At 44.4% G+C, this 14,011-nt stretch overlaps 1 protein-coding gene across 1 annotated transcript in view; it reads right to left on the bottom strand.

Moving 5' to 3' along the window:
• The window catches only part of LOC103912867 (S-adenosyl-L-methionine-dependent tRNA 4-demethylwyosine synthase-like), a 107,965-nt gene that overhangs the window by 91,972 nt on the left and 1,982 nt on the right, over positions 1-14,011 (bottom strand). The window contains exons 3-6 of the mRNA XM_009319274.1: positions 13,748-13,849; positions 12,752-12,946; positions 11,665-11,946; positions 10,317-10,439 (exon numbers count right to left, since the gene is read on the bottom strand). Of these exons, the coding sequence (XP_009317549.1) occupies positions 10,317-10,439; positions 11,665-11,946; positions 12,752-12,946; positions 13,748-13,849 (702 nt within the window). The remainder of the gene's footprint in view (positions 1-10,316; positions 10,440-11,664; positions 11,947-12,751; positions 12,947-13,747; positions 13,850-14,011) is intronic.

The following is a 14,011-nucleotide window of genomic DNA, read 5'->3' as shown; positions in this document are numbered from 1 at the left end:
CATAACTTCCATGCAAAAAAGTATTCCCTAAACTACCTTAGTTTAGCATCTTTGGCTCATGGCTCTTTTTTTTTGATGTGCCAAGCTGAAAAAAAACATGCTCCCCAACAAGTTTTTACGCCTGGAAGGAAGATGACACCCAGAATATTTTTCCTTCAATTTTGACTGAACTTCTTTCCTACTTAACCTCCCAGGGGTCAAACAAGAAGGAACCCCTGGCCTTGTCACGATTTACAGCCTCATCCATCAAAACGCTCCAGGATCTTTTAACAAATGAAAGGTACAAACATTAAGAAAACAGTAATACATCAGGGGCTGGAGCCAGGACTAACAGAACCAGCACTAAGGGAAAATGTTGGCAAGGCTATCAGGAAAAGACTGCCTGGCAGCAAGAAGTATTAGTAAAACTTTCCCAGGGGAGTCATTAAATGAAGTATTAAAGTTCATGAATTACATGAATGAAGAGTTGAAGTTCACACCGAGCAGAGCTCTGGAAGCAATACTCCAGTGGCAAGAGGACAGCTAGAAAAGCTGACAACTTTTCCCTTAGTTCAGGCTCAGCTGTCAGCGGCACCATAGGCAAGAACCACGCGGGGGTTTTTTTTGAAAGTTGACTAGACATCAGGCTACCCATGGGAATGGCACTCATTTCCTCACAAAGCAACCTTCCTGCAAGACTAAAACACACGAAAAAAGAACAGGGCAGGGAGCAGACTTGCACAAAGATACTCTTGAACACAGGGGAAGAGGAGCAGCAGACTGCTAGTGCACTGTGGGAACCTTTCTGCTCCAGGCACAAAGCTCTGGCTGTCACAACGTAACCGTAACAAACAAAAACAGAACTGCAATTTGCTCTGTCCACGGCCTAAACACTCTGCCAATCTTACAGCGACATGGGATACTCTAACTGCTGTCAGTCATCAATAAAAATGGCTTTGTGCATTCACAAGTGAGCATAAAAATGAATACTGGAAACTTGGATTGAGTAATCTGTGAACCAGCAAACACCCCAAGAGCACGAAAATCTAATTGAAAATAGCTACTAGAGTCTACATAATCACAGGCTACATACCCGCTCCATACATCACTGCCCAGTTAAGCACAAAAGCCTGAACTGAAGCAAAAAGCAGACAAGGGTTGAAAGCGTGACAGCTGAGAAATGGGGAACGTGGCGACCCATTGCCTTGTCATGACTGAAATAGGAGGCGGCTTGATCAAAAGCAAAAATCGTGGCACGTTTTCAAGAAGTGTGCCTAAAATGGGGAAAGCCCCTGCGAAGTTCTGACTGATACCAACAAAAAAAACCCAAAAAAACCCCACAAAACAAAGAACACACACTCTGAAGCAAGATTTTTTTCCCTCCTGGAATAGAAACCTTTGTGAACAAATAATAAGCGGGAAGGAAGTCTCCATCCACATCTACCTTACTATGCTGTAGAATAACAGAAGGTCCCTCGCATTATTCTGAGGCGGCAGGTACTAGCTGCCATGCAAAGAAAGAATGCTACAGACCTGCAGCCCAGCCCCCGCAGAGGGAATCCTGCCTTTTCTTTTGTTTGAAAAGTCAATGCTGAGATTTTTGGACATACACAACAGCATTTTAAAGCCCAAACTCAGGCAGAGAAGTAATGACAGAAGACTTGCGCTGCCATCCAACTGTATCAGTCTGAAAGGGCACTGCGCGTCTTCTGTGAAATGCGGAAGGATAAGTGATCCCACCAACATCCATTTTCTTGTAGGTTCAACATCAGGCAGAATCCTCAAGGACAAAAAAATTCCCAGACCACGACTCTAAAAATATATCTGCAGGGCTACAGTGGGGTTTAAGATTGCTTCACTGAGCTATAATATCACTGCTCTGCTGTAGGGAAGGTTTTTATAAGGTGTTGTTAAACCACAACTCCATTTCACATAGAGCTGCGAGATTCTGTTGACATTTGTTTGATTTGAGAAAATTCCTTGGACACGCTATAAAGACGACTGATTTTCAAAGGAAACAAAAGAATCAAAACTGAAAATGTGTCCGTCTCCACCCAAAAGTGCCTAGCTTATATTTGAAAATTGGGCCATATATTCACATTTTTGTTTATTTCTTCTGTGCTACAATAATCACAACTAAAATCCAGGTAACAGGATTTAACAAGTGTCCTGAAATGCCCATCCTAAAACCAGTAAGATTTTCCACTTCAGTCTATACTGCTTTCTCACACACAGAGCATACAGCACACATCTTTTCACAACATCTTGCCATATTTTGCAGATTTTTTTTTAAATGGCTCTGTAAAAGGCTTCTCCACTCCATCATTTCTTTCTTTTCCTTACAGTTTAGGACTAAAAGGGCATTTCATTTCAACACCAATCTTTCAAGTGGTCAAAACGCCATGCACACATTTAAAAAAAAGAAGCGCGATGAATTTTGATTCTGCAATCGTTTGACTGGAGGCTTCTTCAAACATAGCAATCTGAGCTAACACCAGCTAGAAGTATATTTCCCAGGAGCGATATCTGTTGTGGAAAAGCCAGCTCTTGTCAGCAAAGCTGGCTGGACTGCAGACTGCTGTTTTGTGTTAGAAACTCTGAATGCCTTCCACAGAAAGGAAGGATGACAGACATCGCCGAGCAGCAGTCGGTTCTCATATCCACCTTAGAGATGCAGCTTTCACTGGTCTTCAGAATTTTTGTAACTCAGGAAAGCATCTAACCATAAAAATGTTAATACAGATTATGAAACACTAGGAAAAGCGTCGAGCAGAAGAGCTCCACAATTTTCCCAGGACCATGAGAGTCCCAAGCTCCCCACGTGGGTTAGTCTTCCCAGGAAGACCATTTTGCCAAAGACTAACATGCAAGCTCACAATCGGCAGAAGTCAGCACTAAACTAGAGAGCGGCATGGGAAAGTCCCTACTCACACTTACTCTACCTGCCTCCTCCCCGAGTGGAAGCTGCATACAAGTCTTTCAAGCACCCACATTAACAGTTTTGGCCTGCAGCCCGTTCAGTGATATGCATCAACCAGCTTTTCAGAAATATTAGACGAGAGGCCACAAGATTATCATAATACATTATTAAAGTCAGAAGAAAATTGCCTGGTTTCTACCACAATCAATCTTCAATGACTGTAAGATAATGTAAACTAGTCAATTAGGAAGACGGAGCAAGACAGATATCCAAGAGCCCTGCAGAGCATCCCTCAAGACCCAAAGCCCCACTTTCCAAAATTACAGGCCAAAGAAGAGTCAGAAATGACATGGTGCTTCATCCTCCCAAGGGGGACGCAGCACAGTTCCATGCACACCACCACACAAGCTGCTTTTCCAGCAAAGCCTTGTGCTTCGCACCTGGGTCTCTTCTGCACACTTGTTTACAGTAGATGATCTATAACAGCACTCCTCTTTCTAAAACTACCGACCCATTGTTGTTTCAGTAGTGCCGATCATCACAGGGACCCAGCCCAAATAAGCTGGGTCAGAATGAACCCCGACATGGGGATCACTCGCTAGCACAGATACAGACCCAAACTGCCTTGCCATGAACCACTGGCACAGAGGCTCTGGCCATGCCAGCGGCAAAAAGGAACATCGTTTTCTCATGCAAAAGCTTAACTGTGCTATTAGGAGAAAAATCCACAGTATGGTTTGGCAGATGTGTAAGTATGCTGTGCAATATAGTTTAATGTCATGTTACGGTGTCCAGCTCCTTCTGCAGAGCTGAGATAATGCTACTTCCATTCTCTTACGCCACATTCTTCCGTTCAGAAGGCTTTTAGGAGAAGCTCCATCTCTTCTGCATATCCACACCACCTAACAAAATGCAATCCCCATCTCAAGCCAATCCTCTGCAACCAACAGCAAAAGAGGGATGCCAGAATATCAGCTCTGACATGAACAAGGAAAGGTAGATACTTCACCTGCTTTGGCAGCCCAAGTATCAACAAAGGAAGCAAAACTGTGGCTCACTTTAGAACAGGAAAGAAAAAGCAGCTCCCACTGTCCATAACTGGTGCTGCCCTTCACCCAGAGGGGCAGGACACTGAACGAGACAAAAAGATGTACACTTTTGCAGGTGAGCGCCACTTACGAACTATACTGACCACTGGGCAGTCACAGCAAATAAGAAGGTTTGACTGGAGACTCTGTGTGGACAGGCTTACTGCCAGCCGCGCTGCCGAATGACCAATCTGCAGGGTTTGTCTAGCAGAACATGGATGCATTTACTGTACCTCATAACGCCTTACCCAAACAACATATTTCTTTGGTAACAGATGCTGCGCTCCCACAGGACATCCTTGTGCTACTCTCTCCTTAGATACAGCGACCACATCAACAGGCCACTTCCTCCGTGCTTCTCCCAGCAATTACCATCAGCAGATAATTACTCTGTGCATTGATTTGTGGGCTTCTGTTCAACTGTGTTACTTGGATGGCAAGAACCTTAAAAAATGCACAGGAAAAATAAACACCTGAGAAATGCAGCACAAACTTTGTGAGAAACGGTAAGCAGATGGGCTGGACTGCTGCATGCTAAACCCTGATCATCTCCAACAACAGATGTGGCCAAGAAAAGGTTGCAAAAAAAGAAAGAGGAAGCCCAATACTTAGGGGGACTTCAGACTTCCAGTCTATCAGCTCTGCTTCACTACCCATTTACTGACTAATTTACAACAGAATAAAGAACAGCAAGGGATATGGGACCTACCAGCCAGGGCAAAAGTAACAGTCTTCATTCATGGCTCTCAAAGCCCTTTACAAAGGCTTGTCAAGGAAGCCAGTATCATACTACATGTCAAAGACAGAATGTCCAGCCAGAGGTTGCCTTTAAAGTAACTTTTTTTTCCCCCCCCTCTTTGCATTAGGCACTCCCAAGTCTGACATAGAAAAGGCAAGCCTCAAGATCTCTTGTAATGTTGTTTATGAATTGTAATTCTTTTCAATAGCCAAGGTTTAGAGAAGAAAGATTTGAACAAAGGAAAGGGGAAGGGTTAAGTGTCCCTGTGACAAATTCAGATTTTAATGCTAGAAGTAGTCCCCAAGCAGTTAAATGATATTTCTTAAAGCTTATTTTGAAGTGTAGAATCACACTGAATTCTGAGTCAGAGTAGCAGAGGTCAAAATCTAGCCCAGAGACTGAGCTGTTGCAGATAAGAGCACATTTTTCCTATAGGAATCTTTCACCCATTAAAAGTTAAAGAAAGTTTTTGGAGAGCTCTAAATGTGCACATCATTTTTAGCTGTTTCCAAATCTGACAGCTAAGTATCCCAGCTTTATTCAATTCGGTTAAAATATGGCTAACAATTCTTGCATACTCTAAAAAGTTTCTGCCTGTAACACAAAGCTGCACACAACACTTTGTCTGGAAACCTTACACCTTAAATACCTTATACCTTAACACTCACTGCCCCATTTCAAACAGAACTCCAGCCAGCTTCATTAAAAGTTTCCTCACCCAGGGTCAGCAAGGTTTGGTCTCCCATAGCAGCCATACGCTCGCAAAGGGCTCTTGGAAAACATTGCGAGTGGGGTGATTTACAATCCCAGTGGTGGCAAATGGCTAATGTAGGATGACTTTTTAGGGAAGAGTGCCAAAGGGGACCAGGAAACCTCCCCTGTGGCAAATGGATGTAGAAGTAAACAGAAACTTCTTGAACATGGTCTCTGGGACATATTCTGTTTCCTGTAAACTCAGTCTCGGTCTTGCTCTCTCACACACACCCCTCCTCTGCATTTACATTGCAAATGTGACAATCAGCATCATTAAACTTTGTTTTAGAAAACAAGAACATTAATCTCAAAATTGTGTCAACAAAATATGCCCATTTGATTACTTCCCAACCCATCAAAAAGAATTACTATTACTCATGCCTGCAGTTTATAAATATGAAGGTTAATAAAGCCATTCCATTCCCTGGGAACAAGTCTAGATTGATCTGTCTTTCTAGTTTATCACGATCTCCCAGCTGTGGGAGATAATCTACATTAAGAAATGGTGTCCCTATGATTAATAGCAGCCTTGCAGGCCACAAACATACCCATTAGATTTCACATTTTATCTGATAAATACATTTCAGGGGAGTAACTTTGGAGGACAGGGAAAGCATGCCACAATTGTAAAATTTAAAAGTCCACTTCGTTATTAAATCCACTAAGAACCACCACTGCCTTCTGCTGCTGCATAAAAGCAATTTGGAGGACAGGCCCAGGTTCTCAGCCCGAAAACAAGCAGCTGGAAGGGCAGAGAAAATCCAGACCTTCACCCACCTAGCTGTGCATCACCCAGCCCAGCCTGGCACCACAGCCTTGGATCACCAGGCACCTGAGAGAAGCAGCCTCAGAGCTCCCCAGCTCTTCTTCAGGCCGTGGTTGTATTACGCACTGTTGGACTTTCATGGCTAGCAATTCCCTTCATGAAAGCATAGGCATTATTTTTACTGACATTAAAGGTTTGATGCCAGTTCAGGACCCTAATAAGCATCACCTGCAACTATATCACCTGCAGCAAGTTCCAAAAATTTAATTACTCAGGAAAAAAAGGGCTGGATTTTAGCAGCTATGAAGTAGTTATCACCACATAGTATGAGATTTGTTAAACAAAGCGTGGAATTTACCTTTGTATCAGCCATCATTTTATATATTTGAATGATTTCCTGTTGCCACCCAACCTTGTGCCAATTTTTATGCTCAGATTCAGTGTGCAGAAGGCACCATCACCTTGAACTGTGTACCTTTACCCTCAGAAGCTCTTTAAAAATCCATCTCTTTTCCAAGGGAGAGTATGTAATGCTACAACTCTACCAGGAAGAGAGGTTCTGGCATTCACCTTGAACTCCCAAATCCATCTGCCTGACCCAAATGACTACAAGAATCCAGTACCTGTCTCAAGCCCTTTGGCAATACTTTGTAAAGTGCAATGAAGCTGCAGCATATGGGAAAAAAAAGCTGTAGAACAAAACTCAGCCCTGATTTCCATCAAGTCAAGCAACAGGAGATGGTGCAAAATTAAATTAAGATCACCTGCAGAGATGTGAGCAAACATTTATTAGATACACTCGCCTCCACAGCCTCACTCTGCCATCCCATAAAAAGCAGGACAACAAGGAATTATGACTCTCTGTGACTGCACATCTGTCTTATCTGCTAGTGATTCTCACAAGAGGCAATACATGCCTGCAAAAGAGATCAAAGCTGGACCCTAAAACATTTCAAATTAACTATATTGCACAAGGCAGAACCTGCTATTCTATCTCCCATATGCAGAGGGGTTAAAATGCAACACTGACATCTGCAAAACCCATGCTGGAAACTGTTAGGCACACTTCAAATCCAAGTAACTCTGTGTATGAAGAAGTGTCTGTGATATAAACCTGAAATACACAAGTTTTCTTTAAACTTGCTAGCTTCTATAAGGATAGTTCGGATACAAAAACCCAAAGCACTTGCCTGTGTTGGCAGGGACTACTGCAAGACAACAGATTACACCAGTGCAAAACAAGTGTCAGACTAATTTTACACAGTTCAGCATTCTGCTAGAGAAAAAAAACGGCTAAAGGGACAACGCAACTCATCTGAAAAAGAAAACTCACACAAACTCATAGCCACTAAAGTGAGAGGATGTGATTTAAACAAATATATCTTCCCGCCTGGGAGCAAGAAAGCCTGATCAGGATAAATTACTTTCATATATGCAGATCACCCTGCTCCTTCATATCAAGCCTTCAGCATTTATTTTCGTTATAGTAAATAACTGCACCTATGGGATCATTTTACAATTCAAGTGTTTGCATAAACCTGTTGCAAGTCAACGCACACATTCCCCAGGAGATTCACCACCAGGACAAAGTCATTCTTTCTCCCAGCTAATGACACAGATAGCCATCAGTTCAGGCTCCCTCATGAAATATTTACACAGCTATATCCTGCCATCACTCTGGAAACCCATTCAAGAGAGTTGAGGATTTACATTGAAGTCACTGCTGAGGGCCCTTTCTCCATTACCTGCTCTGGTTACAGAAGCATGAAACCAGAAACGTAGATTGCAGCTAGGCAGATCAACCATGCAGAACAGGAATAAAGGGGCCAGTAATGAGAACTACATCGTTTAAGGTTTCAAAATTGATCCAAAAAAGCAGGGACATGACTAGGGCAGGGCAGTTCAGTGGCATCAGCCACAAAAAGGCTGATCCACAGTTTTAAGGCCTCCTGCCTCGTCAGCTCACGACAGCTTATATCCAAAAGGGCCAGGACACTTACACGCACAGAGGTACTTCCAGCCCTCATCATCGTCTCACACAGAGACTTGCACTCTCAGGATTTAACCATTTGCAGAGGCAAGAAGGCAGCATTCAACTGCCAGGGCAGAACAAGTGTTTGCCATCTCCTCCAAGGAAAAGGCAGCAGATCAGAAACTGCAGCTTGCAGATGAGCGTCTGTGCTCAGACAGCTGTCCCTCAGATCAGAGGGGCTACTTCAGTCAGAGCCACGAGAACCTGATCTACAGAGATATTTGCACTTTTGCAGTGAGTGATTTGTACACACAACATACAGGCCTCCCACCACTCAAGCAGAGCAACAAGAAAGCTAAGGAGATAAGTCAATTGTTTGAATCATGCATCAGGCAAAATGGCAGACAGCAGTGAATTTTCACTGCCTAGGTATAAAACCATACCACAATGACTTCAGCCGTGCTCACTACCAGAACAATGGCTATGAGAAGGTAAGCACAAGAAGTGTTTTATTGCTGTGCTCACTTTTTATTCACAAACTGGACTATGATATGTGGTTTTCCTGGTTTACACTATATTTGATCATGGCGTTGCCATATTTTGTCAGTCAGTGAAAACTCAATGCCTAATTCTTCATAAAACAGCTGGACGACACCATCTCCCTTCCCTGGTCTAAATCATCTCGAAGGGCATCCTGCTACAGAAAACGCAGTTCCCTTTTTGTCAGTGACCTCTAGTGGTGAGCACATGCAGGAGAGAAGAGAGAGGACTACTTCAACACCACAGTTACACAGGGAGAAAGATTGATCCTTTCTCCCATCAACAAGTGAAAGCCAAACGGTTCATCCATCCTTCTCTTGCAAACTGCAGCACGCAAGTCCATACAAGCTCAGGGACAAGAGCTCTCACACAGCAGTCTGCCTCACCCCTGGGTCAGTGGGACTGCTCTCCTAACGGAGTTTGTTACAAGCAGGAGGAAGTGTTTTGCCCCCTTTCCCCTCCCTAAGGTGAAGAACACAGGTCCCCACGCTCCCCTTGCAATCCCCTTCCCTCCTAAGCATGCAGTCTCCTGCGATCCAAGGCCTGGCTCGCTGTGGCCCAGCAGTGTCACCTCAGTTCAGACTGCTGAGGAAATTGTTAAGATTTGGGAAAGAGCTGCGAGAAGTCCACACCATAGAGGTAAACAAGACAAGGAAGGTGTCATTACAGACAGAGAGAGGTAGGTTTGTTGAGAGGGGGATGGATAGCAGCTCAAGGGTTCACGAGGAAAGACACCACTGTGGAAAGATCACTAAGGAGGAAAAAGAGTCAGCAGATGGCAACACAGTATGTTACGGGTCCATTCCGGGGCCAACCCTTCCCCTCCCGACTGCCAACGGCGCAGCCAGCAGACTAAGGCTTAGCCTGGTAGCTGTTTATATCCTCACTCCTTTTTGTGTGCTAACCAAATAAATGAGTTTGGTGTATCTTGTTTGCAGACTCTTTGAACACAGAAAGAGAAACAGAACCGCACAGGAACAGAGATAGTAACACCCTGAAACAAAGCAGGAGCCACGGTTGTCTTTGACAGGCCCAGCACAGGTCAGATCAAGTTCACCAGCTTGCTCTGCAAGCCTAGCACCTCTTCTTAGGGCAGCAGCAAGCAAGACGCAGAAGCTCTTGCAGCAGTGTGTTACCATTCCACCAGCAGCTCTGCTCCCCATCACAACTTACCAGCACAACACAAGTCTGCATTTCAGCTGACGTACCCACGGGCAGACACGGTAACAGCATTTGTGTTTCGACACTGGACTGTGAATCACAGTGGCAGAAATGTACATTTAGATCTGGATGTTGGCTGTGGAAGTAATTTCTCTCAGACTGAAAATAACAGGTCACCATTGCAGCATTTGCTCAGTGAACAAGTCACAGTTAGCTGATAACTATGTCCAACACACCTCCAAGTATGTTCTTTTTTGGGACAGGTTCTCCAGTAGCTCATATTTTACTCTCCCTCTAACTAGACCCTACAGATTCCAATCCAGCAGGTACTATTTTAATCAACTCAACTGATCAGTGACAAAGACCTGACAGTTCTACACTCACTGTAACAGCAGTACCTTTGCTTTCTTCATGTGGCTCATGATATCGCCAAGATCTTCAACATCGATGACAGAATTTGTGCCTCCAGCTTCCTCAGCATCAGCCTCCTCCTCACTACTGGTTTCAAACAACTCCTCCGCCTGTGTAAGAGATCAAATAAAAAAATAAATTAGGAATGTACCTGAATGTTAAACATAAGACCTTCATCTGTGCTAACCAGTGAAATCAGCTCTCACAATCAGTAAAGACTACTGAAAAAGAAGGAATAGTCTACCAATACATTATACAGGTTATGAGATGCATTTAAACTTGAGGCTTTTATCAGTGTGTATTTTTAAGAGTTCAGTAGCACACAAACCACCAGAAACTCAGTCCAGATATCCTACCTCCAGATTGCTCCGCTTTCCTCATGTGCCTATCTGATCACATGAGAAGCAATACAGAGGAGTCCAACTCCCACTGCGTACTACGGTGAACTGGAAGCCTAAACCCCTTTAACTCCTCCAGGTGCCCCTGCCCGAATGACCAGGGAGTGAGAGATCTGCTTTCCAAGTCAAACTCTTCACAGAGCAGAAAAGTTGTCTCCCTTTCCATACACAGCCAAGGTACAGCACAACAGCATTGGTGTAACAGCAAGATTTATTCCTCTTGCTTCTGCAGCGGCCAACGCACCCAAACCCACTCAGCCAGAAGAGCCCGTTTTCCCACAAAATTCAACATAGCCAGAGCAGTCATTTCCAACCCACAGTAAATGGCTCGCAGGGAGGATTGAAGTGCCATAGCAGCTCTGGGTCTTGCACTGTAGAGCAAGAGAGGATTTCTTATCCAAAATCTGCAATCAACAAACACCCCAGAAGACACACAGATGATTACAGGCAGACACTTTCAGAGGAAATACAGGACTTGCTCAGGTAACACTCCCTCAACTGCCTTTGGAAAAACTTTGGGATGCAGGCAAAGCACCTAAGTTTCAACAAGTTGAAGTGGAAGCAAGTTAACTGCTCACAGGGAACTAAACGCTTCACTTGGCCATGAGACAAAGCAAAGACTCCGATGAGAACCCAGCCTGGCTCCCTGGAGCCTCTGTCACAACATATACCTCCCCCTATTCCAGGGGAAGACTCTCTCATCATATAGATGGCATCTAGCCTAGGTCCACCACTAATTATTTGGTGATTCTTTTTGGAAGACTTATTCTACCTGTTATCCACCATGGGATCTCATCCCTCTTCCCCCTCCGCTCCACAACAAAGAAGTGTCAAGCTCCCACAGCACCCCTCTGGGCTGTAGGAGGAAGGAGAGAAGTCAAATAGTGCTCCAAGAGGCACTAAGCCAGAAATAAGGCCCTGGGGATTTTGGCTCTACCTCAGTATTCTCGTATTCTGATGCCCCATGTTCAAGATCTGAGCTCTCCTTGTTCTGCTTCCCCGGAGATTTGCACTTCCCTTTCTTGCACTTCCCACTGCAGGGCTTCTTTTCCCCTCTGCAGAGCGCCTGGAGCCGACTGAGGAACTTGGCTCTCCAGGCTTCAAAGTCAGCCTCGATGCTGCCATGCTTGCTCTGGGCCACGTTGCAGTCCCCCTCGGCACGAGTCATGATACGGCTGGCACTGAGCATCCACAGCCATCTGTCAATATTTCTTCCCACCTAGGATAGGATGAAAGTTAGAGGGGAATTAAATGAAGTCCAAGTTAAACAAAGCAGGCAACTAAGAAAGCAAGGACCAAGCCTGGAAAGAGAGTTAGTGAGCTGCACAGGACTGCAAGGCAGGGACTTCTGGACTCCCTCTCACCTGCTGACTCAGAGCACAGACACGAGTCAGTCTGAACACCACCACACATCCTCAGGCCCCCATTTGAAAATACCTCTGCTATCACACTGATGGGATAAGAGATGAGCTCTGGGAACAAGCTTCTTTGAGCTACGCTTGCTGGTCAAAAAATGGCCACATGCGTAACACACAAACATAACAACCTGGTGACAAGTCATGCCATTTTTCTGACCGAGATGAAACTAATTTCCAGGCTAAAATACTGTCATATTTTACATCAGAAAATAAAGCCAAAATCCACGCAAGACAGCAAAGTATGCAAGTTTGAGAAAAGCGCTCTAAACTAAAAGGCAGCAAATGAGAGGGTGTACAGTACTGTGCCCTCATGCACTGATAGAAAGCTTTCGAAGCTGGGAAATTAACTCAGTAAGGATTTACCAAATGTATTACCATACCTCCCAGATTAACGCAGTGCTTATGGGACTCCTTTCCCATTTAAAAGGGCAGCACAATTGCTTCAAAGCTGCATTGCCCGTGCCCTAAACCCAGTCCCCGATCAAGTCCGCACAACAGCTGCAATTCTCACACAAACTACCAGTATCATTCAGTTTTGTAGCATTTAAGAAAGCTTAGCCTTTCGGAGGAGCAGAAATCAAAGAAAGGTGCACAGGAGATACTTACTGTGTTGTAGTGATCAACATAAACTGAATTTCCCAAGCCAAACACAGCATATCTCAGGCCTTTCAGATACGTTTTCCCAAAGCGGAAGTCATTCGCAGCCTCTTCTAACCACTTGCAGAACCACGCTGCACTCTCGGTTGGCTGTCCATCCGTGTATGTAGCTACCAAGAACACACAAATGTTCCTGCTGGTTGTCTAATAATATAAACAGAACAGAATAGAAGAGATCACTGCATTTTTCAGAACACTTTACATCAGGAAGAAAGCTGTTACACATGGGCAGCTGGAAGAAGTCAAAAGACAAGATTTTTGCTAAGTGGGTTAATAGTCTTTGGTGTGGGATGCTGCAGGTGATAATCCCAACGGTGGTGAACGGCCATCCTCCCTGCAAAGCCATCTTAAATTAGCCAAGAGAGATCAAGCTGTCTTTCCCCTAGTTAACAGAGACACAGCAGTAGAAGAGACCTGGACATCTACCTGCCCCACCCCAATCAACAAGCTGCTTGAACAGATTCTTGCTTTTTGAATCCGTGGGAGACTATTGCTGCAACTACCAATATTGACAGAAGAAAAATCCATCAAGGATTACTCAATATAAACACGCCTCACAAGAAGTTTCTAAGTCTGTGAAGGCTGCGGAAGTATCACCATCTACTTATTCTTGAACCCCTCCCCAAGCGTACCCTGTCAGAGGCAGCACAGGGGGACCTGGTGCAGCCACTCTCACGTAACTCGCACCTGAGTTACAGAACTAGCTCATACGAAGTCACTGCCAGCATCACAATATTCTACGTGATCCTTTCCTAGTAATTTTCAAAATTCACGTATTTTCTGCTGAGGGTTGATAGGCTATACTCGCTTACATAGAAGGGAAGCAATTTTCAACACACAGCTTTGGGGATTTCCAGGATAACAGGAGAGAAATACAAGAGGAAAACAGCCTTCACAAACCCAGGAAAAACTTGTATTTATTATTCATATTTATGATGTACCTACCTCCTCTGATAAACAATCATCTGGATCATAGTCTCCCATGCTAATGGCTTCCGCAGGCAAATTAAGGGAAATAACTGCTTCAGCCAGACCTTTGGCAAATCTCTGAGGAGGGGGAAAAGAAAAAAAAAAACAAACGTAGAAAGTTATCAATTACTTCAACCCAATGTCGTGGTTTAACCTCAGTTGGCCACTGAGCACCACACAGCTGCTCGCTCACTCCCCCCAACCCGGTGGGATGGGGGAGAGAATTGGAAGAGCACAAGT

The sequence above is a fragment of the Pygoscelis adeliae genome, unplaced genomic scaffold (assembly GCF_000699105.1).
Source record: "Pygoscelis adeliae isolate BGI_AS28 unplaced genomic scaffold, ASM69910v1 Scaffold282, whole genome shotgun sequence".
Taxonomy (NCBI): Eukaryota; Metazoa; Chordata; class Aves; order Sphenisciformes; family Spheniscidae; genus Pygoscelis; species Pygoscelis adeliae.
This window is presented reverse-complemented; position numbering and strand designations above follow the sequence as displayed.